Consider the following 24,563-nt stretch of genomic DNA (forward strand, 5'->3'; position numbering starts at 1 on the left):
ACGTTATGAGTCCTTCAACAAGGTTCGTGGGAGGACGAGGCTCGAAGACAAGATGCTGCATCAGGGTTATCCTTGCGCTCCAGACGAGAGGACGAGGGGTGCTCTACGAATAAATTCTAAATTCTGGTTATGATGACCGTGAGTGTAGGCAACTGAATTCGCGTATGTGGACGACCAAATGACGACCAAATGCCGATTGCGCTTTGGGCGTTTCTCAGGACTGGAATTCTGAGGATCAACGGCTTTGGCGCAGAAGTTCGGGGTTCAAGGCGCATAACCCTAGAGGACGAATGCTGTGACAAACTACAAGGTTTCAACGTTTAGACAAGGTCCTTCTTCCAGTTTACCTCTGTACTACTAAATTAAGTCAACATGCATTCATGCATCGGCCACTCACTTTAAGGTAGAGAGGGCTAAATTTCCTAGCTGTACTGCCCGGGGGGACTGGGACCGCGCAGCCGAACCACAACTCTCACTGCTCCATTGTATGGCACGTCCGGCGCCATGGTCTTATGCTTACCGTTAGTCCTTTCAAGCATTCTGGGCTCAACAGCATCGAAATGAATTCGACTGATCACCTCAGCCAGCACCGATTTCATCTCGGCCATAGCGATGTCGGCCCCCAAGCACGCGCGTGGTCCCCCAAGGAAGGCGTTGAACTTGTAATTGGACGTGGGGCGCAGTTTTCCACTAACTGCGTCGATCCAGCGCTGCGGACGGAACTGGGCACTCCCCTGCCCCCACACGTTCTCCCTTCGAGCCATGCTGTACAAATCCATCGCCACCACCGTTCCAGCAGCCACGAATGTGCCGTCACTTAGCACCGTATCGAGTCTGGCGCGACGTCGGATGAATGGTCTGGACGGATGCAACCGCAGAGTCTCCTTCACTACAGCTTCGAGATTTACAACCGATTGGAGGTCTTTGCCTTCATCTTCTGCTTCCTTCAGTTCGTGCGCGAGTTTTTCCTGCTCTTCGGGGTGGTGAGCGAGACACTGAAGACAGGTAGTCAATGCATGGGCCATTGAATCCCTCGCAGCCACGACAAGACCCAGCACGAACTCGGCCAGGAACTCCGGGTCCTTGGAGCTCTTGCTGCTGCACTTCTGTCCCAGAAGAAGATCGAGCATATCGACACGATCTCTACCGATAGGACTATCACCAGCGCTTTCGCCTCGACTCCGTTTCCTCTTCGCGTCGACAGCTCCCAGCGTTATTCTGCTCACCACGTCGACGCTGCGACTCAAAGCTGCCTCACTGCCGACGTCAAGCAGTCGCTCGAGTTTCCACGCGACTGCAGGTCGACTCGACCGTTCAACCACACGCCTCTGAACGTCGTCAACAGCTTTCTCAAGATCGCTCGACTCACCGCGTCGAGAACGCAGCGCTCCGAGCTGCAGGCCGAAGCCCAGCTCGACAAACACCTCCATCGCGAACTGCCGCATCAATTTCGCCACATCCAACGGTTCACTGTCGGTCTTCAGTCTCGCTGCGTCCTCAAGAACTCTTACAAGCGATCGAACGTGCTCTTTCACCAGCACTGAAGCCTGTTGACGCAGAGCTGCCGAGTTCAACACACTCGCCGCAAGTTGGCGCTGCATGTTCACGGAAGGGCGTAGCTGTCCACTATACACGAATGCAATCGCCCCGCCATGCACGTCGTGTGCCAGACCTTCAGCGTCGCTGTCGACCTTGTCGAACTGCGTTGCGAACGTCCGTTGGATATCTTCAAACGATCCGGGAGAGCTCACCACCATCACGTCAGGCCTCCCTGGGACGTGCAACAGCCACGGCTTGCCGTGGAACCTCGAGGTCATGGCAAACACCCACTCGTAGAAGGCAGGCGATCCCTCAACCGGCTGCTCCGCCGTCATGCCCACTCGAACGGGCGACTGAGACGTCGACGCACTCGGCAGCGAGCGATACCCGCGAGGAGGCAGCGGCGTGCTCGTCCAGGTGAGTCGTCGCTCCCGGCCGTGGCGCATGATCCAGAACACCACGAGCGCCAGCGTGCTGCCCAGCAACGGGCCCGGCGGGATGGCCACCAGGCCGCGAGAGTTGAGCAAGCTGCTCGGCATCATCCGGCAACGACGACGTAGGTGAAATCTGCCACGGCGGACGCGAATCGGGGAATGGCCACGCCCAAGCGGCGGGGGTTACGCTGAGTTGAAGCCAGCCAGCGCCGTTCGAAGTAGAACGGCATGGACGCGGTGAAGCTTCATCCCAGGCGCAAAGTGACATCCACTTGCCACTGGAACGGCGAAGCATGAGGCGTGCGATCTCTCTCTCTGCATCGCGCCGTTCCGCACAATGGGACGTTGCAGACGCCGCTCTATCCTGATAAGACTCCAGCCAGTGTGGCTGAGAGCACCGAGGATTGACAACGGCGTGGGCAAAGCTCGCCATGCTCTGCAGGACACTGCAACATCCGAAAAACCTGTGACGTGTGTGGAAACATGTAGCCATGTTCAACAAGTACGCCACTTTCATCCGGACAATTAACCCATTTCAATCATTCTACTCACATTAGACTGCGTTTCAGTATTGATTCATAGTTATTGAGGCGGTTCTGGCCGGTCAGAGCGATGCGCTCCTCCCCAGTCACCGACTGACAATGACGCAGCAAGAGGAGACCGTCCCGACGCCGGCGCCAGACGCGGATCCCAGCGAGGGGAAGGCCGCTGTGTCTTTAATTCCATCGCCAGCGCCTCGAGTGCGACGGGTCCTCACTGTAGGCGACGGGAATTTCTCGTACTCATTGGCGTTAGCCCGGCAGCACCGGAATCGTGGGAATGACACACCGTCGCTGCAGCTCACGGCCACGTCCTACGACAGCTACGACGAGCTGGTGGCCAAGTACCCGGAGAGCAAGCGCATCTGCGCCCAGCTGGAGGAACTGGGCGCGTCGGTGCTGCATCGGGTGGACGCCACCAACATCCGCGAGTCGCTCGTGGCGGCTGGCGCTGCGGCGGACAAATTCCACTCGGTCGTGTTCAACCACCCGCACTGCGGGGAGGAGAACGTGCGGCGGCACCAGAGCCTGCTCTCGCACTTCTACGCATCGGCGCTGGACGTGCTGGAGGAGAATGTCAGTGAGGATGAGGACGAGGAGAACGGGATTCTGTTGACACTGGCGGAGGGCCAGCCGGAGCGGTGGCAGGCGCTACAGCGAGCGCTGAGCGCCGGACTGAAGCTGCATCGCCAGGTGGACGACGTGGACAACGACGGCGAGTTCAGCATCGTGTACGAGCGCAAGCGGCACCAGAACGGCAAGTCTTTTCATCAGGTTACGCTGCACGGAGAGAGGAAGAAGCAGGCCAGCACGTTCTTCATCTTCCGGCGACAGAAGGATGGTGAAGCTGTGGCGCCTGCAGTGGTCGCTGCTACTGCTACGCTGTCCGAGGAGTCTGGCGACAAGAAGTCCCGCAAGCGCAAAGCGGAGAGTGAGCTGTCGCTGGAGTTCGCGTGCACGCAGTGCGAGAGGAGCTTCAAGTCGGCGCAGGGATTGAGAACGCACGTGCACATGGTGCACGAGCTGGAAGCCGGCGCGCCCAAGAAGACGCTCCTGCCCTGCGAGTTCTGCGGCCGAACGTTCAAGAAAGAGGACGCGAGACGGCAGCACCAGCTCGCCAAGCACGGCAAGGACCCGCTCATCAAGCCCGACTGGTACGAGAAGCAGCAAGCCGCAACCTCCGAGGCTGCTACGACTGCTGAAGCTGCACAGGAATCTGCTGCAACCTCCACATCATCGACGACAACAGAGGCGACTGCAATTTCAACCACAAGTGCCGAGCCGCAGACGTGCTCGATCTGCCAGCTCTCGTTCCCCACAGCGCAGGACTTGGACGCGCACTGGCAGAAGCTTCAGCCCCGAGCCGCCGCCAAGCGCAAGTGCGCCACGTGCAGCCGCGAGTTCGACGAGGAGCGCGCGCTGCGGCAGCACCAGAACTTCTGCAGCCAGAGAGCCGGTACCTGACAGGTGGACACTTGAGTGTCCTCGTAGACGTTGGAGTGGACGCATGCAATACTAAGTACGACTTCATTATACCCCTCGCGTAACCTCCGTACCCTCAAAACCGTACCCTCGACCCCATCCCCGCCCACAACCAAAACTTCGAAAATGGCCCAACCGGCGGCAGCGCGGAAAGCGTCCGCTTCCGCGGCGCCAGCGGCCGAACCCTCGCCCTCCACGTCGTCCACGACCGCTCCTGACGATGCCAAGACGCAGGCGAGTACGCCCGTGCCAGTCCCACCCTCCAACTCCCAGCAGAAGCCGCAAAATGTCGCCGACAAGGCGGGCAAGTCCTCCCCCAGCACCACCTCCTCTGCGTCCGCGGCTCCAGCGGCCGCATCAGTCGCGAGCAACGGACCAGCCTCAGCTCATCAGAAGCAGCAGAAAGAGGAGCACAGACAGCGTTTGCAACAGCTTCAGAGCGGCCGTTCCGGCTCCGCAACGGCTGCGGACGCAGCAGACACGCGGTCGAGCGATACCGCTGCGTCTGCGGCCTCCGAGACGCCCACAGAGGCCAAAACCGGTGGAAACGCCGTGGATCCCACGCCCAAGACAGGTGCAGAGGCAGAGCCCGCCGGCGCGGCCATGGACCGAGCGCTGCGGGCGCAGGACGAGGCGCGCAGGCTGCAGTTCGCCCTGGCCCAGCAGCAGGTGCAGCAGTACCAGGCCATGACGAAGCAGCTCGAAGCTCAGTCGGGCATCACTATGACACCTTCCGGTACCACAGGAGCAGCGTCTACGAGCGTTGCGGGGCTCGCCAAGACGTCGGAGGACCTGCAGAAGCTCCGGCAGGAGCAGCTCGCCAGGCTGCAGCAGAACGTGCAGCGCCAAGCGGCCATGGCGGCCCAGGCAGTGCAGAAGCGCTCGAACGAGGAGTGGCTACGCAGCAAGCTGCTGCTGGAGCAGGAGCACCTACGGCTCATGAGGATGCAGGAGCAGCAGGTGAAGCAGGCGGGCAAGGGCAACACCGTCACGACGGCCACGGCCACGTCGATCGCCGACAGTTTACTGGCGCAGCAGCAGCAGGTTATCCGACAGCAGCAGCTACTGAGGGACATGCTGGAGAAGCAGCAGAAGCAGCAGCAAGCGCAGCTCCAGCTTCAGATGCAACTGCAGAAGAGCGGCGGGAAGGCCGTGGCCACGCCGGTGACGGTGCCAGCTGCGTCGACGGCGGCCAAGAGCCCAGCCAAGTCGTACACCTCAGTTACGACGACTGCGGCGTATTACGCGAAGAAGCGGAAGCTGAGGACGTCGTTCGACATGGATCTGGAGGCTCTAGCGAAGGGGTGTATCCGAGTGGCCAACGCGAGGACCGACTGCGAGATGCGCCAAGCTTTGGACAAGATGACGGAGTGGTTGAACCGCTGTACAGAGCTGCAGCTGCTGCAGATTGCTCAGCGAGACTATCGGGATTCCTTGGCTCACCGTCGGCCGCTGCTGGTTCAACAGGATCGATGGCCGCTGGATCTACAGGTCAAGTCGGAGCACGTCACGCAGAAAATTGTGCAGATGCTGGGGGCGTTCTTGCTACGCGAAAAAAACAAGGCTGCTCAACAGCAAGCTGCCGCAAAAGCTGCCGCGACTGCCTCCTCTGCTACCGCCGGCACAACCCCAGCTTCTGCTGCCACGACTCCTGCCACAAATGCCAGCACTCCCGCTACGACCGCTGCTGCTCCAGCTGCTGGTACTGGTTCGACTGTTTCTGCCACTACACCAAGCACTCCGAGTACTGCTGTTGCTAGTGTTTCCCCTGCTGCTACGAATTCTGCTTCAGCTGCTGGTACAACCACAAATGCAAGTACGACTTTGGCAACAACTACGACAGCAACATTAACTACAGTAGCAACTGCGGCGGCTCCAACGGCGACAATACTAGCACCAGCAGTGCGGATCCCCGAGAAGCGTGACATGGCGACAGTTGAGCGCGAGTACGCAGAGGTGAAGGCGCTTCTACTCGCCAAGCAGCTCGAGACTAACCAGAAGGCAAAAGCGAAGCGAGATGCCGCAAAGTTGGAAGCTGCAAAAGCCGTGGGCTTTGTAACAACTGACCTAACGACAACAGCGATGCTAACAGCAACGTACAAGCGTCCATTGCAAGTTGACATCCCTGGGTCCGTGAAAAAGCCACGAACGGATTCGTACGCGATGCCGACAAGTACGTACCAACCTTCAACGGCGTCAGGACCCCCGATCTCTCCTCGCGTGGCGCAGAAGTTTTACGACCTCGACTTGGCCACCAGAACAACTACCGATTCGGACGACAAGATGTATTTGCCTCCCAAGGTCATATCCAAGATCATGTACAGAGCACTCCCTGGTGTACACGACGAGGATGCTGCTGCTGCCACCAGTGCTGGAGTCGCCTTCAAGCGTGAGGACCAAGCCAAGAGCAAGACTGCAACACCAGCCGTCTCCCCGTCACACAGCGTCCACGACCACGAAACTTCAAGCTCCCAGGACACGATCAGCATCAGCGACGACGCAGTGACTTTCATGCAAGAATGCGTCACTGAGTTCCTCCTGTACTTCACCAGCGAAGCCCGCGATCGCTCGATCATGGAGAACCGAAGAACTAAGAAGGGCGTAGGCTTGTCGATTGCTGGAGAGGACGTCGTGGAGAGCATGGAGAACTTGGGCTTCACATCGTACGCGCGGGTGTTGGCCGGGTACAACGAGAAAGTCAAGGCTAGTCAAGATGCTGCCGCGCGCATGAAGATAGAGCGGAAGAAACTCGTTCAGCAGAAGGCACTCGAACAAGCTAGGGCTGCTGCCGCTGCGACTATCGCCGCGAATGCTGCAAAGATGGCAGCGGCCGGAAGAACTGTCGGATCACCACATTCCTACGTGAAGATTGGTCCGGCGGCGTCTCCATTGGCACGGCCTGTTGCAGGAACCAACGTCGCGACACCATCTAGACCGATTGCAAGCACTTCAGCAGCGACTGCCGCCGCCTCAACTGCTTCCAATGTGGTTCAACCTCCGAGAGTGGTGACACCGACAGCGAAGCCGGCGCCAGCGGCCTCTACAACAACACCAAAACCAGCAGCAGCTTCAGCTGCCCCAACGTCGACAACGAAATGAGTTTTTGAGTGAGCAGCAAGTACAGACGAAAACATTTTGATTGCCTGGCAGTAACTCACTATCTGGGGTTTGTTCATGTTCGCTGCATTGAGCTGAGGTGGCCTCTGCGATTCGTGCCGAGGGTGAGCGCGCCTGACCTTCCTGCTTATACCTACCTTACCTATCTATGACCAGGATAAAAGTCGGCGAAGACTCGTGCTCTCCCGTCCGCTCTCGAAGAAAACACACTGACACACAAACACAAAGCGAAGGCCGACGGGGGAGAAGGTGGCTGGGCTGGGCTGGATAGGAGGGTGTCGCGCGGTCAGGTCGGCGAAGGTTCAATTAGGAGGCGTGCCGGTCGATGCGAGTCCGGCTGATATTTACAGGTTCTTCGTGTACTGCTGCGAGATCTGCGAGCGCATTTCCCACGACGACGGAGACTTGAAGTAGCGCAGCATGTCCGCCTCCGTGGGCGATCCCGTCAGCGCGACAGCAGGCGCTAGACTTGCCTCCACAATCGTGCGTAGCTGCAGAGTACTCGCCGAGAAAACAGAGAAGTAGATGGTAATCCGCGTGCGCAGGCGCTTCGGCTGGCGGCCACGACGACCGAGTGGTTCCTCCTCAGGCTCTTCTGGGGAGTCTTCCGCTTCATCGTCGTCCAGTTCTTCCTCCTCTTCGTCGTTCTCGACCGCTTCGATCTCATTGTCATCAGGCCAGCGCATGAACTGCACAGCCACTGCACTGCCGTTCGAGTCGCCAATACCGCGCACACGCCACGCACGATACGCCATCAACGACCGCTTGCGAGACCATCCAAACGGGAAATAGTCCTGGGGGAGCACCACGGTGGGCTCCTGCTGGTCCAGCTGCAGCAGGAACACCGCGTCAGCAGACACCAAGCTGTTGGGTAAGGTCAGCGTCATGGTCGTGTCCGTCTCCGTGACGTGGAAGGTCTTAGTCGTGTGCGCGTGAATGCACCGCGCCAGCCACGAAAGCGACGAAGCTGCTGTCGCCGACCGAACAGAGGCAACACGCTGCGGCTGCTGCAGGTGATGCTCGTCCGCTTCTCCTTGACGGTTCCATTCGCCAGTTAAGCCAGTAGCTCCCGTGAGAGCCGCCTTACGCAGCGAGGCTGCCACCTCCAAGTCCTGCGGGGAGGGAACCGCATCCTGAATGGCGCGGTAATAGTCGGCAAACACGTTCACGTACGGCAGCGGGCGCAGCGCGCCCTCCTCCTTGTCTCCTGCTTGCTGCTGGTCATCATCATCCAGCACAACCCACCAGGGTTCCTGTAGCAGCCAGGGTTCACAGCTCTTGAGCATTTCGTACAGATCCCACTCGCCCTCGTCCGCCGACTCAGCATCGCCCCAAGACTTGTGCATACGGCGGGGCAGGCGCGACACTTGAGCCTCCACAGCATCGTTCAGCAAGTCCACAAGCTGCGCGTAAGCCGCCAATGCACCACGTCCAGCCTGGGCACAGTCGTGCATTTTTTGGCGCATGTCCTCCAACAGTCCAGAGCTTACCAGCGCAGTGCACACCGTCACGAGATTGGAACACAGATATAACAATTTCGGGTTGCTCAAAGGGATCTGCACCAGCGTGCACTTCTTGCGCTGCGATCTGGGCGTCTGGTTCGAAGCCGCTGCCGGGGGTGTCGTCGGCATCGGAGGAGTGATCATCTCGAACGAGTGGCGATACACCTTGGGCGTCGGCTCCTTCTGCTTCGCCGCAACCTCTTCGAAGCGGTGAATGCGCTTAACAATCGTGAACGCAAGCTGCAGGATGCGAGCTCGACGGTAGAGCTCGCTATCTGTGGGAACAGGGGCCACCATTGGAGGTGTGTAGCCCGGCGACGATACCGGTGACAACGTGGGGTGAATTTTCTCAGAGGCCTCGATAGCAGCAGTGATCGCCTTATCCGAGTCCGTGGAGCGGTTGCGCTTGCGGTTCAGATAACTGTCCGGCGAGGACCCGGGCGACATCATCATCATGGGGATGCCGCCTCCTTCAGGAATCATGCCTTGCAAACTACTCGACCAGGTATCACGTCGTGCATACGGATACGGTCGGGCGGAAGCGTACGCATGTTGGTGCAGTGCTGCGGCCGTGAGGCGGGTGGTATTGGCAGTAGGTCCAGACCGAGACGAAGTAGCTGCAGAACTGGACGACGACGGAGTCGAGCTCGCAATGGGCGTGCTCGTGTAGGGTGAGTGACTCTCCAGGCGAAGCTGCATCATACCTGTAATCGGAGTAAGCACAGGAACTGGTCTCTGCTGCTGGCGTGAGATGGTCATCGGGTTCGACACCGGCATGGGGAGAGCTGCCAAGGATGAGCGTCGCGTATGGAACGGCCGGTTGCCTCCCGGTGCTCTAGGTACTGCAGGGTTGCCCAGGAACGACCCGACACCCGGTAGCGATGGGGTCGACGCGCGGTTCTCCTGCAGACCCTCGAAGCGCGGCGGGTGGGTCGACGAAAGCGACAGTCTCTGCGGTTGCTGGAACTGCTGTTGTTGCAGTTGCTGCTGCTGTTGAATGGTGGGGAACGAGATGGTCGAGAAGTAGTCCGTCTTGAGCGAAGCCGAGCGCGTCAAGCGTTTGCGCTCACGTCGAGCAGGGTCTCTCTGTCCAGCCATAAACCCCGTTGGCGCTTGCCGCTGTTGTTGCTGTTGTTGCTGCTGCGCTGCTGCAAACAGCGCCGCCGCATTCGCCGCCGCCGTGTTGTTCCCCGTGGCGCTACCGAGCAGTTCGTCGATGCTCCTCGCGCTCTGAGGAGGCGGAGGCGACCCCACTCCAGGTCCTCTCGCCACGGGCAGCACCGACTGCTGCAAGTGGATGCCCATGGCCGCCGCCGTCGCACCAACCGCGGCCCCGTTGGCCAGCGCCGCCTGGTTCATCGGCGAGCGGAAGGTCTTGCGCGCCTTGCGACTGGACGAGATCCGGAAGGCCGGCGACGCCAGCGCCGCCACGCACGTCAACGTGTTGGCGTTGCCACTGGCGCTGGCATCGAACACGTAGACCTTGAACACGTGCAGGTTCTTGCAGTTGAGGCGCGACGACTGCCAGCCGTAGTGCCACGACTGGCGGTTGCCGTTGAGCAGGAAGCACGTGCTGGCGTTGCCGTTGTTGTTGTTGTTGCTGTTGTTGTTGCCATTGTTGCCGTTGCTGCTGCTGGTGCCGCCGTTGGGCACGGCCGTGCCGCGGAACCAGCGGCCGAAGGGCTGGTCAGGCATCTTGACGTCGTCGAACAGCTCCTGGCGCGGGTACTCGCGGCCGACCGTGAGGCTGCCGCGCCCGAGGCTGGTGTCCACCGAGGTGGACATGGTGGGGGACGGAAGCGTCTTGCTGTTAACTGGCTGCTGCTTGGCGACCTCCTCGAAGCGGCCGAGCACCAGTTGACAGTTGGACAGGAAGCACTCGACCACGAGGCCGGAGCCGCAGAAGCTCTTGGGGTTGTGTCCCCCGCAGCAGTGCGGGAAGCAGCGTAGATTCTGCAGGGTAGAACGTGGGGAACGGTAGTGGGTCGGTTAGCACTAGCTTAAACGCGCGGGTATAGAGACGTGTCTCTAAAGAGTGTCTAACCCCCTGGTTAAGGTAGTGTTAAAAAAGTTCTCTCACCTTGTGGCCACTCGCTTTGTTGCTTCTGCTCGACGGAAAACGCGAGTTTTAACCCACACACACACACACCGAGGCACAGCATTCGCCACCGGTTAGCACCACGTCCTTCCAGGTTGGAACTTTAAACACACACACAGGTTGCAACTTTAAGCGCACCTTAAATACTCGCTGGTGAAGAGCTCCTTCTCGCACTGGTTGTGGATGAAGCGGCAGGAGCCGCCGCCCTCCGCCGCGCTTGCGTCGTCCGACATGCTCTCGGAGCTCGTGTTGTCCGCCTGGTAGACGGCGTAGCTGGCCGCGTCCGTCCACTGGGTCGCCATGCCGGGGGAGCGCTTGCCACTTGCCACTTGCCACGCCTCGAGCTCTTTCGCTTGTTCCGGCCGCTGCGGGTCCCTCAGGGGGCAGGAGACCCGTCGCTGCGCCTCCTGCTCTCTGCAGCGATGGGCCAAAAATGCGTCACGACGGGGCGACACCGCAAAAATTCCTTTTCAACCAATCACCTATCCTATATGAGTACATTTTCCGCCAATTACCGCGCGAGCGACGTGCTGAGAGCCAAAAGTGCACATGGCGTCCGTCGAGCATTAGCTGCGCGTTACTGCAACGTCTGACATGCCCGTGCGTGGCCCCGTTGCCTGGTGTTGCCGTTGTTGCTGCTGGTTCTTGTTGTCGCGCCCCAAAGCTTCAAAGATCCCCGCAAGTTCCGCCGCCCTGCAGCTTGTGTGAGACCACGATGCCTCCGCAACCGAGCGTAAAGCCTGCGTCAGCACAGGGTGGACCTTCTGCAGCCTCTCAGCCAGATCAGGCGGCAGATCCGCGCAGGCGTCCCGTGCGACCCGACAATGGCGGCGGCCCCGTTGTCCTCGTTGTCCTCGGCGCCAGTGGCGGCGGCGTTCGCGGAACACGCGCCGTGCCTTTCGATGGGGCTCGCGCGCTTGAAGCGGTCCGGCAAAAATTGGTTGCGCGTGGTCCCTGCGCGGGACTTGTCCTGGTGTCGTCCGGCCGCCGGGAAGAAAGCGCCTTCCGCGCGTCCTCAATGCGCGCGCGCCGGCAGTCCATCCGCAGTCGCGCCCCATGTCTCTCCAACTCGAGGAACCCGAGCGCCCATAAGCAATCTGCCGTCGTGCGCTCGCGCGATGGCTTGCAAATCGACCGCGGCCGTAGAAACTTCACGCACGCGAGGCTTCCGCTCGCCGACTCGAATCGGAATCCGCGACGCTCGCGTTGTCTCCACACGCACACCGGAAGATGAGCTGGTCGCAGCGTTGAGCGCTAAACTTAGTGGTGGTCTGACACAACCCTCATGCGCTCTGTGAGCTGGCACTGAAGCACTCCGTCGTGAGCTGCGTCCGTCCAACTTCAACCAGTCCGGCGGGGTCAACTGCAGTCACCGCGCGTGCCACTTTGCGCTCGCCGGAGCACAGGAGCCACAGGACGACCAACCATGGACCCGGCGGCGCAGCTCCGACGTCAACCGAGCGGCCCAATCGCTGCGACGCTCGCGCGCGGCTCGTCCACACGCCAGCGAGCGACGCTCGTCCTGCCGCCCACCAGCGCGCGGGGCCAACTTGGCCCTCCCGGCAGCGCTAACGCGGATGCGTCGCAGTACTTCTCCATCGAGACGCGGCTGGAGCTCAAGGCGCGGCTGACCAAGCTGCAGCTGCAGCTCCGAAAACTGCTCGTGCAGGCCAAGCTCGCCTGGATGCGCTGCTTCACCGAGCCCCGGACGAAGGCAGCGCGCGCCGCCGCCGTGCAGATGGTACAGTTGGGCGAGGGGATGACGTCGAGTCTTTCGCGCGCCTTCGATTTGGCTGCAGGCACCGCCACGGCCCCGCTGTCCGAGTACCAATCCCTTGTGACTCACGTGGAGGCCGAGATGGCGCGATTCCAGCAGATCGTGGCAAGTGTGGTGCACGGGGTCTACCCTCAGCCAGAAGACCAGCCCTCGGGTAACGATGATGCAGACGACGACGGCTCTGTAGAAGAAGACGAAGAAGATGAGGACGCAGATGAAGAAGTGTTGACGTACCTGAATCGACCCATGCACGTCGACCTGCCATCCATGGAGACGTACTGCAAGCACGTAGCTCCTCCATACTCATCGTACCTCCCCAACAACACTGCCACCAAAAAGTTTGCCGCAATCAAGAAGCTCATATAGCAAGCGAGCAAGCTGTCAAATACCCTATATATTTATACACACTTACCTCCCTTCAACTCGATCCACTTCGTTCGCCGTCCATTTAGCGCCCCACGCCAAGCAGCTGCTGTTGCGATGCCTGGTAGAGTTTTCTCTTCGTTTTAGCCAGCTTGTGCATTTCGCTCGAGTTCTTGCGCAGCACATCCAGCACGAACTGAGAACGGCCCGGATCCAGCCTTGCCACCTTGTCGTTCAAATCACGCCTGTGAGTCGCCAGCTCTTCGCGTTTCAAAGCCAACGCGGAGATTGAAGCTCCACTATCGCTCGAGGTCGGACTGCCTGCAGTTGGGTTTGATGCCTCGAGCGCCTCCTCACGACGGCGCACTCGCGCGAATGCGTCCTCGATGCCACCTAGTTCCAATGTCTGCATGCGCACGACTTCTAGCAACGCGTACTCCATACAGTCCGCATCGTTCTTCGTGTTTAGCGAGATCGCGCTGAACACATCGGATGCTCGTTCATCAAAGGCGCGCGTCTCCATATCGTCGTCCTCGTCTTCGCGAGCTCTTACGACTTCCGACGCTGCAAGTCGTTGCCGACGGCGGCGTGCATGATCTTGGTCCAGAGTGTTCATGTCGTGTAATAGCTCACACATGCGGTGAAGGTGGTGCGACTGCTGCCTTGAAGCACGAGAGAGTTGACTTCCCTTTTGAGCGGTCGACTGATAAGATCTTGCGACATCGATGCACTTGCGTCGACGCTCAATGCACTCCCGCGTCGCAGCGTCTGCTCCTTCCGCCTCGATAAAACTCTTCGACAACTCCAGCTCCGGATCTTCTGGCAGGCCTGCTGTACCGGTCTTCGTGCCAATTCCAGTCAGGGCCGTACCGGTTGTGGTCACCAGCTTCGCCGCACTCGATGTGATAGCCGACACGGCACCCCACGCACTCCAGCTGCTGCTGCGCTTGCTCAACGTCGTTCCATTCGACGTGGATGGAGGGCTAGCAGCTGGGGGAGACGAATTTCGAGACTCCACCTCGTCATCCGGCGAGTCTTCGTCAACTGAAAGCAAGTCATCGCCATCCAAGCTGCCATAATAGCTCGAAGTAGCGCGTCGGAGACTGTCAAGTTCTTCGGTGGTGGACAACAAAAAGGCACGCACTTCTTCCGTCACTGCCAGCAACGGCTGTCGGAGCACACCGCGCAAAAACGCCTGCAGCAGACGCATGCGCTCACCGACAAACTCCTTCTCCTTGTTGAAGAAGAGTTGCTTGCCCGGTACACACGGCACCAGCTCAAACGGGAACTGGCGCTGCAGTTCGCGCTGCAGCCACACAAAATCGCTGTACCGGCGGTAGACTTTCACCGACGAGCTGGGTTCTTCCACTTGCCGCAACCGCGTCCACGTCTTGGCAGCTTGGTACGGGTCAATGGCCTGCGCGCCCTTCGCCGTGTCGCTGGCAATGCTGATCACCGCGTACCTCGTGTACGGCAGCAGCCACGACCCCACCGTCGTGGGCTCACAGACCAGCACCACGAGCTTGCTCGGGTCGTGCCTCCCCGCGTGCAGCGACAACTGCGCGCGGACGCAGTCCACCTGCTGCTGCAGCTGCTCGGCCTTGGAGTGCAGCTCCTTGGCCACGGCGGCCGCGCTGGACGCGTCGCGCTGCACGCGCGCGAGCTGCGCGGCGTCGCTCTGCAGCTGGCGCTTGAGGTTCTCCGTCTCCGCCTGCAGCGCCTCCGCCTGCTGGGAGGCCACGAGCGCGCGGTGGCGCGCCTCCTCCGCCAGCTCCTGCGCGCGCCTCTTCTCCTGCTCGTTGATCTCCACCTGCTTGGCCAGGAACTTGGCGCGCTGCGAGGCCTGCACGCTCTCGCGCTGGGCCGTGCGCGCGTGCTCCTCAGCCTCGCGCGCGAGCTGCTCCTTCTCCTTGACCTGCGTGGCCCAGGCCTCCTTGAGGCGCCGCATCTGCTGCTGCGTCTGCGCCTCCATCTCCTGGCGCGCGCGCACCAGCTCGTAGTTCTTGGGCAGCGCGCGCGCGCCGGCGGCGCCGTCGAAGCGCGTCACGCGGCGGCACGTGGGGCACTCGATGGCCGCCAGCTCGCCGCTCGACGCGCCTCCGTGCTGGGCCCAGCCGTCCAGGCAGCTCTGCGTAACCACGGGGTACGCTTTGAGGTTACCATGTTGAAGTCAAAAGGGAAATAAGAGCGAGGGGAAGGGGTACGCAGGGTTACACCGCCCTACCTACCAACCTACCGTACCTGGCAGTAGGTGTGGCCGCACGCCAGCAGCCGCGGGATGTGGCCGCTAGCGCCGCCGTCGTCGTCGTACGGCTCGTTGCACAGCTCGCACTCGACGCTGCTGTCCACGAGCTCGAGCCACAGCGCCGCCGCGTGGTCCTCCGCGTGCGCGGGCGCCCCCGCCGTCGAGCTGTTGGGCATCTCTCTGCAGGTAGAGCGCGGCGGAATCAAGAATGAAGAACATGACGGCTGGCGATTAGGTTATTGCATACGATTTGTAAGATACGTGTGTGTGAAAGATAGTATCTATTTGGTGTTTCGATGCACACCAACCTGATTACAGAGGAATTTAACGTTGGGCGTTAAATTGCATCAGCGTTTGGTTGGGTTAGTGCTCGCTGGTGGTGGTGTTCACGTCCTCGGCGGTGGGGCTGCGCGGCGACGCCGGTTTGGCGCGGTAGGGCGCGCTGAGAATGCGGATGCACTCCTGCACCTCGATGCACTCGGTGTTGTTCGGGTCGAGCGCGCTGATGATGTCGTCCACGTAGCAGCTCACCTCGTGCTGGTTGCTGTCGGGCAGGTGGGCATACGCGTTCTCGAGGATGCGCTGCATCTTGGTACGGAAGACCACGACGGGGATATCCTCTTCGTTGGGGAAGAGACACTGCGATACGTGACAGTGGTTGGCTAATGAATGAGGGGAACTAAGAGAGGCCGGACTTACGTTGAACGCGCCCAGGAGATCTGTTTCGTCGTGCGGAGGCGTGACAAGCATGCCGCAGAGCACGACCCATTCCTGGAGGTCGATGGCCTTGCTGCCTGTCCGCAGGAAATATTAAAAATGTAGCATGATTAGTATACTGCCTTCATTGCATCAAGGCACCAAAGCTGGTCGACCGTCTGCATCTGCAATGAGCAGGTACTCGTCCAACTCCTTGTCGCTGGGGGAGATCCCCAGCAATGTAAATGCCTGTGAAAGACGCACCACAGTCGTTATCATTTTGCCAACAGTCCGGAAGGCGCGAAACACTTGTGGGTTGTGGTCGTACGTCGTGAAGCTCCGATCGCAACATGATCCCAGAGTTGTCAACTGCAACACCCAGCAGTCAGAACTCCACGACACAGTCTGCAAAATAAAATGCTCGCAAACCAACGCACTGTCGATCTGGCGGAAGATATGCTCGAAGAAGCTGACGTCCTCGTGCGAGAGTTGCTCCGAGATCTGCTCCATCTGCATGGTCTTCTCCGGGTCCAGGTTCATCTTGCGCATGGCCACCTCGCTCAGCAACTTCGAGCGCCGCAGCCGCGAGGCCGTCAGCCTCGCACGCTTGCGGCGTGAGTTGTTCATGGAAATCGAGCGCGCGTACAGCATGCTCGCCTTCTTCTCCCGTTCAAGCCAAAAAGGCAACTAATCCAGCGAAACGGCACCCTCCACCTTGAAGTTGTATTTCAGGTGGCGCACACCAACCAGCTCTTTTACGCGTCCGAGCCTGTCCTTATACAGGAAGAAGTGGCGCCGCCAGTCGATCATCGTCAGTGTGTCAATCGACGCCAAGAGCTACGCACGTACGTGTGTCGGTGGTGCCAGCATGGGCCGCGTGAGCGCCAAGAGGAAGCTGAAGCAGTGCGACCCGTTCTTCAAGGGCAAGCGCGAGAACGGCAAGAAGGCGAAGGCGTACGACCTGCCGCCCACCGAGTCCAAGCGCTCCAAGAAGCGCCGGCGCAAGATGCTGAGCGACGAGGCCATGGAGCAGTTCGTCATGCGCTCGTCGGCCGTGGACGGCGACGGCGCCGCGGCCAACGGCAAGAAGAACAAGCGCCAGAAGCTGCAGGTGGGCTCCATCCGCGACGGCGAGTCCATGCGCGACTTCAACAAGCGCATCAGCACGGAGGTCAAGCGCGTCATCTACGACTCGGCCAAGCAGGGCCGTCGCAGCAGCGAGAAGCGCAAGGCCTACCTGGCCAAGAAGAAGGAGAAGGCGCGCGACAAGAAGATGACGGAGCAGGAGCGCTACGAGCGCGACTACCAGAGCACGGGCAGCACCAAGAAGGACTTCTTCGAGGACGCGGCGCCAGTGCGTTTCGGCGAGCGCGTGGACGCGCCGCCCATCATGCCCAAGCTCTCGGGCATCTTCAAAAAGCGCGCGCAGCAGCTGGAGCGCGAGAAGACCAAGGCCGAGAAGAAGAATGCGCTGGCCGCCGGCTCACGCGTCATCAAGCGCGCCAAGAAGTAGGGCCCTCCATAAGAGAGGAATACATTGCTATCTTTTTTAACATTAGGAGTTCGAGGCTCGCGCTGACGGGTAGATCTAGTCTAACTGCACCCGTCCACTGCATGCTTCACTGTGAGCCTGATGACTACGTAGTTCGTGGTGGTTGGCTGCAACTCTCAGTCGGAACCTTTGTCGCTGGACGCGCCACCGCCCAGTAGCCCGGCGCGTTGCCGCGGGTCCTTCCGCAGGTCGAACGAGCTCATGTGGTTCCCTCTCTCGCGTCGTAGCAGCACGAACGACACCACCAGCACCACCGTCATCAGCGCCTGCAGCATCAAAAGCGACAATTGTAGCAATTCAGCCCCCACTCACTTCAACCTCCTCCTCCTATCTCTTCTGCTCTCTCTCCCCCCTCACCTCAAACTTCACCACTGCGACGCCCGGCCGCGACGTGTCTCCGGGCGAGCAGGCCTTGAACCTCGTCTCGCGCTCGTCCTCCGGCCTCGTGAGCAGCGCCGCGTCCTTCGGGTCCTTCGGCCGCGGGCAGTCCAGCTCCTGGCGGTACCCCGTCTCGCGGCAGAAGCTTTCGTCGCGCTCGGACCGGGGGCAGGCCACGCAGTCGCCCACCAGCGAGCAGGCCAGCCCCGACGCCGGGTCGTACACGCGGTGCGCGGACACGAGCGCCTGGTCCCGCCGACGCAGCGGGTTGGTCGAGTCCTTCAGGACTCCTCCGGTCTCCCCAGGCTTGGCGGCGAACTCCTGGCGCAGGCGGCGGCTGGAGACGTCTCTGTTCTCGTCTGCCACGCCCTCGCTGCCTGCTGCGGTCGCCAGCAGCGCCACGCACAGCGCCGCGAGCACCTTGGTCACCTTCATGCGGCTTTGGCTCGGAAGGAGGAAGAAGATAAAGTGGAGAAGGGTGCGGTACGTCATTTTTGGTGTGCGGTACACGAACAGGGTATAGTGAAGCCAAGTGAAGAGCAGATTCTTGCGAGCGTCGTGGGTGATATCGACATGGCGGGCGTGGTGCTCGCGACGGCGGGCTACGACCACACCATCCGCTTCTGGGAGGCCGCGTCGGGCACGTGCAACCGCACGGTCAAGTACCCGGACTCGGTAGGCCGCTTCTCGTGTTGCAACCGCGCGATTCCGGGCGTTCTACGGCTTGAATACGCCGCTCAACACCTTGTGACACAATGACACACTGACCTTTTGCCTTGCATCTGCCGCAGCAAGTGAACTGCCTGCAGATCACGCCCGACAAGAAGTACATCGCGGCGGCGGGCAACCCGCACATCCGCCTGTTCGAGATCAACAGCAACAACCCGAACCATGTGACGAGCTACGACGGCCACGCCAGCAACGTCACGTCGCTGGGCTTCCAGCGCCACGGCAAGTGGATGTACTCGTGCTCGGACGACGGCTGCGTCAAGATCTGGGACCTGCGCGCGCCGGGCTGCCAGCGCAGCTACGACGCCGGGGTGCCGCTCAACTCGGTGGTGCTGCACCCGAACCAGGCGGAGCTGCTCGTCGGCGACCAGAACGGATTCGTGCGCGTGTACGACCTCACGGCCAACGCCATGGTCACCAAGCTGGAGCCGCCCACGGGGGACACAGGGGAGAGCAGCATTCGCTCGGTGGACGTTGTTCGCGACGGCAGCGCGCTCGTAGCGGCCAACAACCATGGCAAGTGCTTCTTCTACCGGCCCAAGCCTGAGGGCCACTACGAGCTGCACGGCTCCATCCAGGCGCACAACGGCTACATCCTCAAGACGAGGATCAGCGCCAACGGCAAGTTCCTGGCTACGTGCTCGTCGGACAAGACGGCCAAGGTCTGGAGTCTGCCGGCGGTCATGGCGGCCTCCGTTAACAGTGAAGCGGCCGAGCCGGAGATGCACGGCAACGGGTCGATGAGCTCGCAGAGGCCGCTGAGCTCGTCCAGCGTGAGCTCGACGCTGGGAGCGACGGCTCCGCCTGTGCCGAGCAGCAGCGGGCTCATTCACACGCTGCAGGGCCACCAGCGTTGGGTGTGGGACTGCGCGTTCTCGGCGGTGTCGTCGTACTTGGTGACCTGCTCGTCGGACCAGAGTGCTCGGCTCTGGGACCTGAGTCAGGGCGAGGCCATCCGCCAGTACAGCGGCCACCACAAGGCTGTCATCTGTGTAGCGCTCAACGACGCCGTCGCAGACTAATCCTCGAGGTGGTGACGGGCGAAGCATGCAAGGAGAGGAGAGACCAAGTTACTAGTATATGAAAGAATCTGTGCATGGAGTTGGTTGCGCTTAGTTATCTACGTGAAGGTCTTCTTGGTCATGATGGCGTAGAACTCCTCGGCGTTGATCTCTCCGTCCTGGTCCGTGTCGGCGCGCTCGATCATCTCGAGCAGCTCGGCGTCCGTCATGGTCTCGCCCAGCTCCTTGGCCACGCGCTTGAGGTTGCGCAGCGAGATCTTGCCCGTCTGGTCGTCGTCGAACAGGTTGAAGACCTTCTGGATGTCCTCTCTCGAGTCCTTGTCACTCTGCCATCGCCACAAAGCACACAACAAAGTCAACTACCTAACTCACCCCCAAAACCCGCCGAGAGACAGCGCGCGCACTGACCATCTTGGCGGTCATCATGTCGAGGAACTCCTCGAAGTCGATGGAGCCGCTGCCGTCCTTGTCGATGTCGCCGATCATCTGGTAGATGGTCTGGTTCTTGGCCTCGAAGCCCAGCGACTGCATGGCCGCCTTGAGCTCCTTGGGGTCGATGGTGCCGCTGCCGTCCGTGTCGAAGAGGTTGAAGGCCTCGCGGATCTCCTCGATCTCCTCCTCGCTCAGGCCCGGCCGCTCGTACGTCTTGGCGTTGCGCTTCTGCGAGATGCGGCGGGCCATATCTGCTGCCAGTCAGTCAGGTCGTCACTCACTCAGCGCGGTTGGGGCGTTCTCGGAAGTGCCGCGTCGCCGGTCGAGGGGGCAGCAAGAGGCGTCCGCGTGCTGCGTGCAGCTCCTCGTCGTTATTATCCGCAACCGCCGCGCCGCGATTGGGCGAAAAGGCGCATGGGAATTCTATAATTGGCGGAAAGTCGCGATCCGTGTGCAATTGGTGTAAAATGAATCTTTTCGGGCGAATCAGCGGCCGCTTCTTTTCTCGTTTCCGCATTTTCTCTTTAGCGCCCGAGGCGGCCTGCTACTTGTGGAGCTGCAGCTGGCGATGGAGGCCCCGACGACGCGGCGCGCGGCCGCGGGCTTCGCGAGCGCGCGCATGCTGGAGGCGCAGCGCGCCTTCCAGAGCGTGGTGAAGCAGGAGCTGCAGCTGCTGCTGGAGGACGGCGCACGGCGCGAGGACGCCGTGAAGCTGCTGCTGCGGCGCATCGTGGCCAGCACGGAGCCGCCCGAGGCCGCGGCCGTGCGCGGCGTCATGCGCCAGTTCCAGATGAACTACGACGACGCCGTGCGCGCGCTCATCGTGAAGCAGGAGCTGGGGCGGCTCAAGCGCCAGGGTCTGGACTCGTTCGCGGCCATCGAGGAGCTCACGCGCAAGATGAGGAGCCGGGAGGCAGAAGGGGCGGCGCAGGACGAGGCCCAGCAGGAGGAGAAGGTAGAACAGATGGCGGAGGAGGTAGAACGCAAACCCATTTTGGCTGAGCAGAAAGAAGAAGAAGAAGAAGAGAAGGGAGAAGAGGAAGAAGAAGAAAAAGAAGAAGAAGCAGAGGATGCGTCGACTAACGAAGTCGAGACGGAGAAGGACGGAGAGGAGGCCGTTAAGCCCGGGGAGGCGGCCATGCCGGCCGCCGAGATGGCGTCGCCCACGTCGGAGAAGGACGGGAACGAGACGTCGCTGTCGCTTTGCCAGCGCATCGGCCAGGTGTCCATTTCGTCGGGCAACACGCCGGAGCGAGACTCGGCCGAGGAGCATGACGACGACCAGGAAGCTATTGAAGACACGGACGGAGAGGAGAACGAGTCGGCTGGGGAGAAGAACAAGGCCGTGTTCAAGTCCCCACTGAGGGTCCGGAGCCCGTCGAACGCTAACCTGGCAGACCTCACGCCCCAGTCGCGCAAGCGTCGAGCTGCCTTCGGAATTCAGTATGACCCCGCCGGTAATAGTCGTGACAGCAGCAGCGGACGCACCGTCAAGCCGCTGTTCCCGAGCTTGAAGAAACAGAAGCTGTGTGCTGAAGTAGGCGACGGATTCCTGCAGGTCGTCACGCGCAAGTCCAAACCGACGTCGTCGACTTTATCGAAGAGCACATCAGCAGCAGGGCTGTCCGGGTCACCACCAAACGGTGGCAAGGGTGGCGGGTCAACGCGGAGTGAGCACAGCAGCAAGAACTTACTCAAGCGACAGCGAGTGAGCCCGACCGGGATGCAAGACGACGAAGAGTCCCCCATCGCGGAAGAGCTTCGTGTAGCCCACGTCCATCATCGACATCACGCACACCACCACCTCAGCAAGCGCCAGAAGAGCGGCAGCAGCCACTGATCGCGCGCGCCGACGAGCGAGAGAATACGAGCCTAATTATTTCCCTTCTGTAAAACCATGTAGAAAAGCTAGGATGAGAGAGTGAAGAAGAAATGGAGACGCTGAGCGAAGACAGCACAGCGCGTTTGGAAACGGCAAGACGTTTCTGCTTACTTTTGTACAAGAATGAGGTGAGGAAGAGTGGGGCAAGATTCAACTTGTAGGAAGAAAACACGAATGCTTGTTTGTATCGACTTGTTCGCCTCTTGCTGCTGCATGTTACAAGTTGCTCTGCTCTATCGCTTTCTCTAGGTTGGATGCTCAGTCGCGGAAATGGCGCGTTGCACTGGGGCGCAGATCGACGCCGCGCTCGTGCAGTTCCTGCATCAGCTGCATGAACTCGCCCACTGAAACTTTCACCGCACGGTTCGACGTGAGTCCGCTAGCTTCCAAAGCGGCCTCGACACGGTCCGTGACTGCTTGGTGCTTATCTTCTCCTTCAGCTAGTGAACCCTCCTTCACCACGTACTGCGACCTCGCCGTCTTGGCGAGCAACAGCGCTCTCAGCGTCTTGTTCTTGCGCTCGAAGCACAGCCTCAACAGCGCGTCGAACTTCTGGAAGAACAGTTCGTCCGCTGGCAGCGCAGGCGTCGTCGCCGCCCGCGGCGTGAGTTTGATCACCCTCGAGTCCACCTTTGGAGGCGGCAAAAAGTGCTCCCTAGGTACCTTCACCACCGATGTCACATCGGCGACCAGCGCCGTGTTGGCGCTCAGGCGACTGTAGTTCTTGTTGCCCGGCTGCGCCAACAGACGCAGCGCAAACTCCTCCTGCACCAGCAGCACGGCGCACTTGAACGTGGTCGGGAAGCGGTGCATGTAGCTCGAGAGCCTGGACACCACGAGCGACGACAACTGGTACGGGATGTTGGCCACGCAGGCGTCGAACTTCTTGTCCTGCTGCTCCGTCTCCTCCTCCGCTGCGAAGCGGAAGTCCTCGAAGTCCGAGTGTTCCAGCACGAGGCTGCCGGACTCGATCTCGGCCGGGAACCGGAGCTTGAGTTGCTCCACCATGCGCGGGTCGAACTCCACCGCATGCACCTGCACCTTGGGGCTGACGCGCAGCAGCGCGGAGGTTAAGTTGCCCGTGCCCGGGCCGATCTCCAGCACGCGGACGCTGTTGGAGAGCTCCGAGAGCTCCGAAGCCGCCACGATCTGGTCCAGGATGCCCTCAGACACCAGCAGGTGCTGCCCCAGCTTGCGCTTCAGGTGCGGCGTGCCACGCAGGCGCGAGACGTTGGCGCTGGACGACCAGCGCGGGCGTAGAGAGCCCCGCGACGCCAAGCGCCACGCCAGTCGCGACGTCAGCGCCATCACCACAGCTTGCAGATAGTAACGCAGATACAGGAGTATTATAGCATAGTGATATCACACATCATGTTACAATGTTTTATAGTAAATATATTAGGACGATAAAAATCATAATAACATTATTGTATTAATATGTATTAATAGGCTCCGTATTATTTTAATAACAGAACGATTGTATTAGCAAATACAATTTCTCCGAGAGGTATGCGACGTGGTAGTTAGATTCCTCCGGCGCATGGATACCAGGGAGAGCTACGCGGCTTGTACCAAAGTGAGACGAGCGACAGCGCCCCAAGGCGGTGGTCAAGTCCCTGCTGGCGATTACTTTGAAGCCAAGCGCACGTCTTACAAGGTGGTAGGTGTGGCGGTGTCTTGACCACCCGCCTGTACTCGGGCTTTATGGTGCGTGATATCCGCCTTCTTGTTGCGCGATAACTGATCATGTCGGCTACTAGCAACCAATTCACCACCGACGAATTTATGCGGCAAAATGAACCGGGTAAATTCGGGTACCCGAGAAGTGCCATCGGAAAAGTGATCGGTGGGGCGGGTAACCCGTACGCAAACTACGACAATACCGTATTGTGTATTTATTCGAAACCTGGCCACGATCATGCAGGACGACAGAGCTAGCCGCACCTGGTTCTTTCTGCTAACCTAGGTCTGCATCATCGGCAGGACGGGGCTCTTTGGGTTATACCTCCTGAATGAGGTGCGTATGTGCGCTATAATCTACTCAGCTAACAAGAATTGCTACAGCATCAAGTGACACCTTGGTCAACGCATAAGGTCCTTAGATCTACGAAACTGAGACCGCTCTACTAACCGCTAAGGCCGTTTCCCTCCATCGTCAAGGGTGACACCTATTAGGTGCGTCTTCGTTGATGCTTAACCAATAAATAGTCGATTCTCTAGAGTGTCCAGTATCTGTAGCAGCAAGCACAGATGCAGTAGCAATCAGGCATAACCAACTGAACCAGCATATTCCATTGGTCTATTTATTACTATCAAAATAGTGCAAATCTTTTTCTATTATATTATTAATATTGTGAAAACCGGTGATTTTGTCACTCCGTATAGCTCTGTAAATCAGGGCTGTGAGCAAAAACGATACGTGGTAATTTGTACTGAATAGGAAGTTAATGTGGGTACTAATCTGAGTAAGTCAGCTTAAATAGGAGTTGGGAACTGGGCTCTAAAGCCATCTTGTCAGAACAGAGTGGTGAGGGAGAGAGACAGCGGAGACACGATGTATGCCGCAGAATTTCGATGGAGAGTTGTGGTGCTGCACTACTAGTGGCGCCTTGACTTGGCTTAGCGTAGAGATTAGTATCAGGGCGCAACGTTCTAATATCGAAAGCAGCTAGCGCGGCTACGATGCGCTCTTCCGCTCTCGCGTAGAGTTCATCAAAGCTTCCCTCTGGGTCGAAGCGAAACCCCGCGTCCTCGACACGGACGCTGGTTCTGCTCG

At 60.0% G+C, this 24,563-nt stretch overlaps 14 protein-coding genes across 15 annotated transcripts; 6 read left to right on the plus strand and 8 right to left on the minus strand.

Moving 5' to 3' along the window:
• Positions 1-422: 422 nt before the first annotated feature.
• Positions 423-2,081, minus strand: IUM83_06451 (Cytochrome P450; the record flags this gene model as incomplete). Its single annotated transcript, XM_067930661.1, has 1 exon — positions 423-2,081. The coding sequence occupies one exon, from the start codon at positions 2,079-2,081 to the stop codon at positions 423-425; it is 1,659 nt and encodes a 552-aa protein (XP_067800397.1).
• Positions 2,082-2,614: 533 nt separating this feature from the next.
• Positions 2,615-3,976, plus strand: IUM83_06452 (Zn-finger protein; the record flags this gene model as incomplete). Its single annotated transcript, XM_067930662.1, has 1 exon — positions 2,615-3,976. The coding sequence occupies one exon, from the start codon at positions 2,615-2,617 to the stop codon at positions 3,974-3,976; it is 1,362 nt and encodes a 453-aa protein (XP_067800404.1).
• Positions 3,977-4,120: 144 nt separating this feature from the next.
• IUM83_06453 (histone-fold-containing protein) lies at positions 4,121-7,093 on the plus strand (the record flags this gene model as incomplete). Of its 2 annotated transcripts, none has more annotated exons than XM_067930663.1 (1): positions 4,121-7,093. In XM_067930663.1, the coding sequence occupies one exon, from the start codon at positions 4,121-4,123 to the stop codon at positions 7,091-7,093; it is 2,973 nt and encodes a 990-aa protein (XP_067800502.1). The 2 variants fall into 2 exon arrangements, with proteins under 2 accessions (XP_067800502.1, XP_067800503.1); XM_067930664.1 differs by having other exon boundaries at positions 5,921-7,093.
• A 362-nt stretch (positions 7,094-7,455) lies between these two features.
• Positions 7,456-11,013, minus strand: IUM83_06454 (ATP-dependent RNA helicase; the record flags this gene model as incomplete). Its single annotated transcript, XM_067930665.1, has 3 exons — positions 7,456-10,566; positions 10,694-10,718; positions 10,850-11,013. The coding sequence occupies 3 exons, from the start codon at positions 11,011-11,013 to the stop codon at positions 7,456-7,458; spliced, it is 3,300 nt and encodes a 1,099-aa protein (XP_067800480.1).
• A 1,124-nt stretch (positions 11,014-12,137) lies between these two features.
• IUM83_06455 (uncharacterized protein) lies at positions 12,138-12,854 on the plus strand (the record flags this gene model as incomplete). The annotated part of the gene is made up of 1 exon (XM_067930666.1): positions 12,138-12,854. The coding sequence occupies one exon, from the start codon at positions 12,138-12,140 to the stop codon at positions 12,852-12,854; it is 717 nt and encodes a 238-aa protein (XP_067800479.1).
• An 82-nt stretch (positions 12,855-12,936) lies between these two features.
• On the minus strand, positions 12,937-13,467 carry IUM83_06456 (sorting nexin; the record flags this gene model as incomplete). Its single annotated transcript, XM_067930667.1, has 1 exon — positions 12,937-13,467. One exon carries the CDS (start codon positions 13,465-13,467, stop codon positions 12,937-12,939), a length of 531 nt encoding a protein of 176 aa, XP_067800395.1.
• A 536-nt stretch (positions 13,468-14,003) lies between these two features.
• Positions 14,004-15,272, minus strand: IUM83_06457 (sorting nexin; the record flags this gene model as incomplete). Its single annotated transcript, XM_067930668.1, has 3 exons — positions 14,004-14,046; positions 14,120-14,979; positions 15,093-15,272. The coding sequence occupies 3 exons, from the start codon at positions 15,270-15,272 to the stop codon at positions 14,004-14,006; spliced, it is 1,083 nt and encodes a 360-aa protein (XP_067800410.1).
• Positions 15,273-15,459: 187 nt separating this feature from the next.
• Positions 15,460-16,443, minus strand: IUM83_06458 (uncharacterized protein; the record flags this gene model as incomplete). Its single annotated transcript, XM_067930669.1, has 5 exons — positions 15,460-15,735; positions 15,796-15,890; positions 15,969-16,041; positions 16,121-16,161; positions 16,230-16,443. 5 exons carry the CDS (start codon positions 16,441-16,443, stop codon positions 15,460-15,462), a joined length of 699 nt encoding a protein of 232 aa, XP_067800500.1.
• Positions 16,444-16,660: 217 nt separating this feature from the next.
• Positions 16,661-17,305, plus strand: IUM83_06459 (uncharacterized protein; the record flags this gene model as incomplete). The annotated part of the gene is made up of 1 exon (XM_067930670.1): positions 16,661-17,305. One exon carries the CDS (start codon positions 16,661-16,663, stop codon positions 17,303-17,305), a length of 645 nt encoding a protein of 214 aa, XP_067800477.1.
• A 155-nt stretch (positions 17,306-17,460) lies between these two features.
• Positions 17,461-18,157, minus strand: IUM83_06460 (putative secreted RxLR effector protein; the record flags this gene model as incomplete). The annotated part of the gene is made up of 2 exons (XM_067930671.1): positions 17,461-17,610; positions 17,702-18,157. 2 exons carry the CDS (start codon positions 18,155-18,157, stop codon positions 17,461-17,463), a joined length of 606 nt encoding a protein of 201 aa, XP_067800379.1.
• A 138-nt stretch (positions 18,158-18,295) lies between these two features.
• IUM83_06461 (WD repeat protein pop3) lies at positions 18,296-19,473 on the plus strand (the record flags this gene model as incomplete). The annotated part of the gene is made up of 2 exons (XM_067930672.1): positions 18,296-18,397; positions 18,514-19,473. 2 exons carry the CDS (start codon positions 18,296-18,298, stop codon positions 19,471-19,473), a joined length of 1,062 nt encoding a protein of 353 aa, XP_067800512.1.
• Positions 19,474-19,571: 98 nt separating this feature from the next.
• On the minus strand, positions 19,572-20,154 carry IUM83_06462 (calcium-dependent protein 4; the record flags this gene model as incomplete). The annotated part of the gene is made up of 2 exons (XM_067930673.1): positions 19,572-19,799; positions 19,882-20,154. The coding sequence occupies 2 exons, from the start codon at positions 20,152-20,154 to the stop codon at positions 19,572-19,574; spliced, it is 501 nt and encodes a 166-aa protein (XP_067800311.1).
• A 319-nt stretch (positions 20,155-20,473) lies between these two features.
• On the plus strand, positions 20,474-21,745 carry IUM83_06463 (uncharacterized protein; the record flags this gene model as incomplete). Its single annotated transcript, XM_067930674.1, has 1 exon — positions 20,474-21,745. The coding sequence occupies one exon, from the start codon at positions 20,474-20,476 to the stop codon at positions 21,743-21,745; it is 1,272 nt and encodes a 423-aa protein (XP_067800312.1).
• A 300-nt stretch (positions 21,746-22,045) lies between these two features.
• On the minus strand, positions 22,046-23,095 carry IUM83_06464 (dimethyladenosine transferase; the record flags this gene model as incomplete). Its single annotated transcript, XM_067930675.1, has 1 exon — positions 22,046-23,095. The coding sequence occupies one exon, from the start codon at positions 23,093-23,095 to the stop codon at positions 22,046-22,048; it is 1,050 nt and encodes a 349-aa protein (XP_067800494.1).
• Between the last annotated feature and the right edge of the window lie 1,468 nt (positions 23,096-24,563).

The sequence above is a fragment of the Phytophthora cinnamomi genome (assembly GCF_018691715.1).
Source record: "Phytophthora cinnamomi strain GKB4 chromosome Unknown Contig1, whole genome shotgun sequence".
Classification (NCBI taxonomy): Eukaryota; Oomycota; class Peronosporomycetes; order Peronosporales; family Peronosporaceae; genus Phytophthora; species Phytophthora cinnamomi.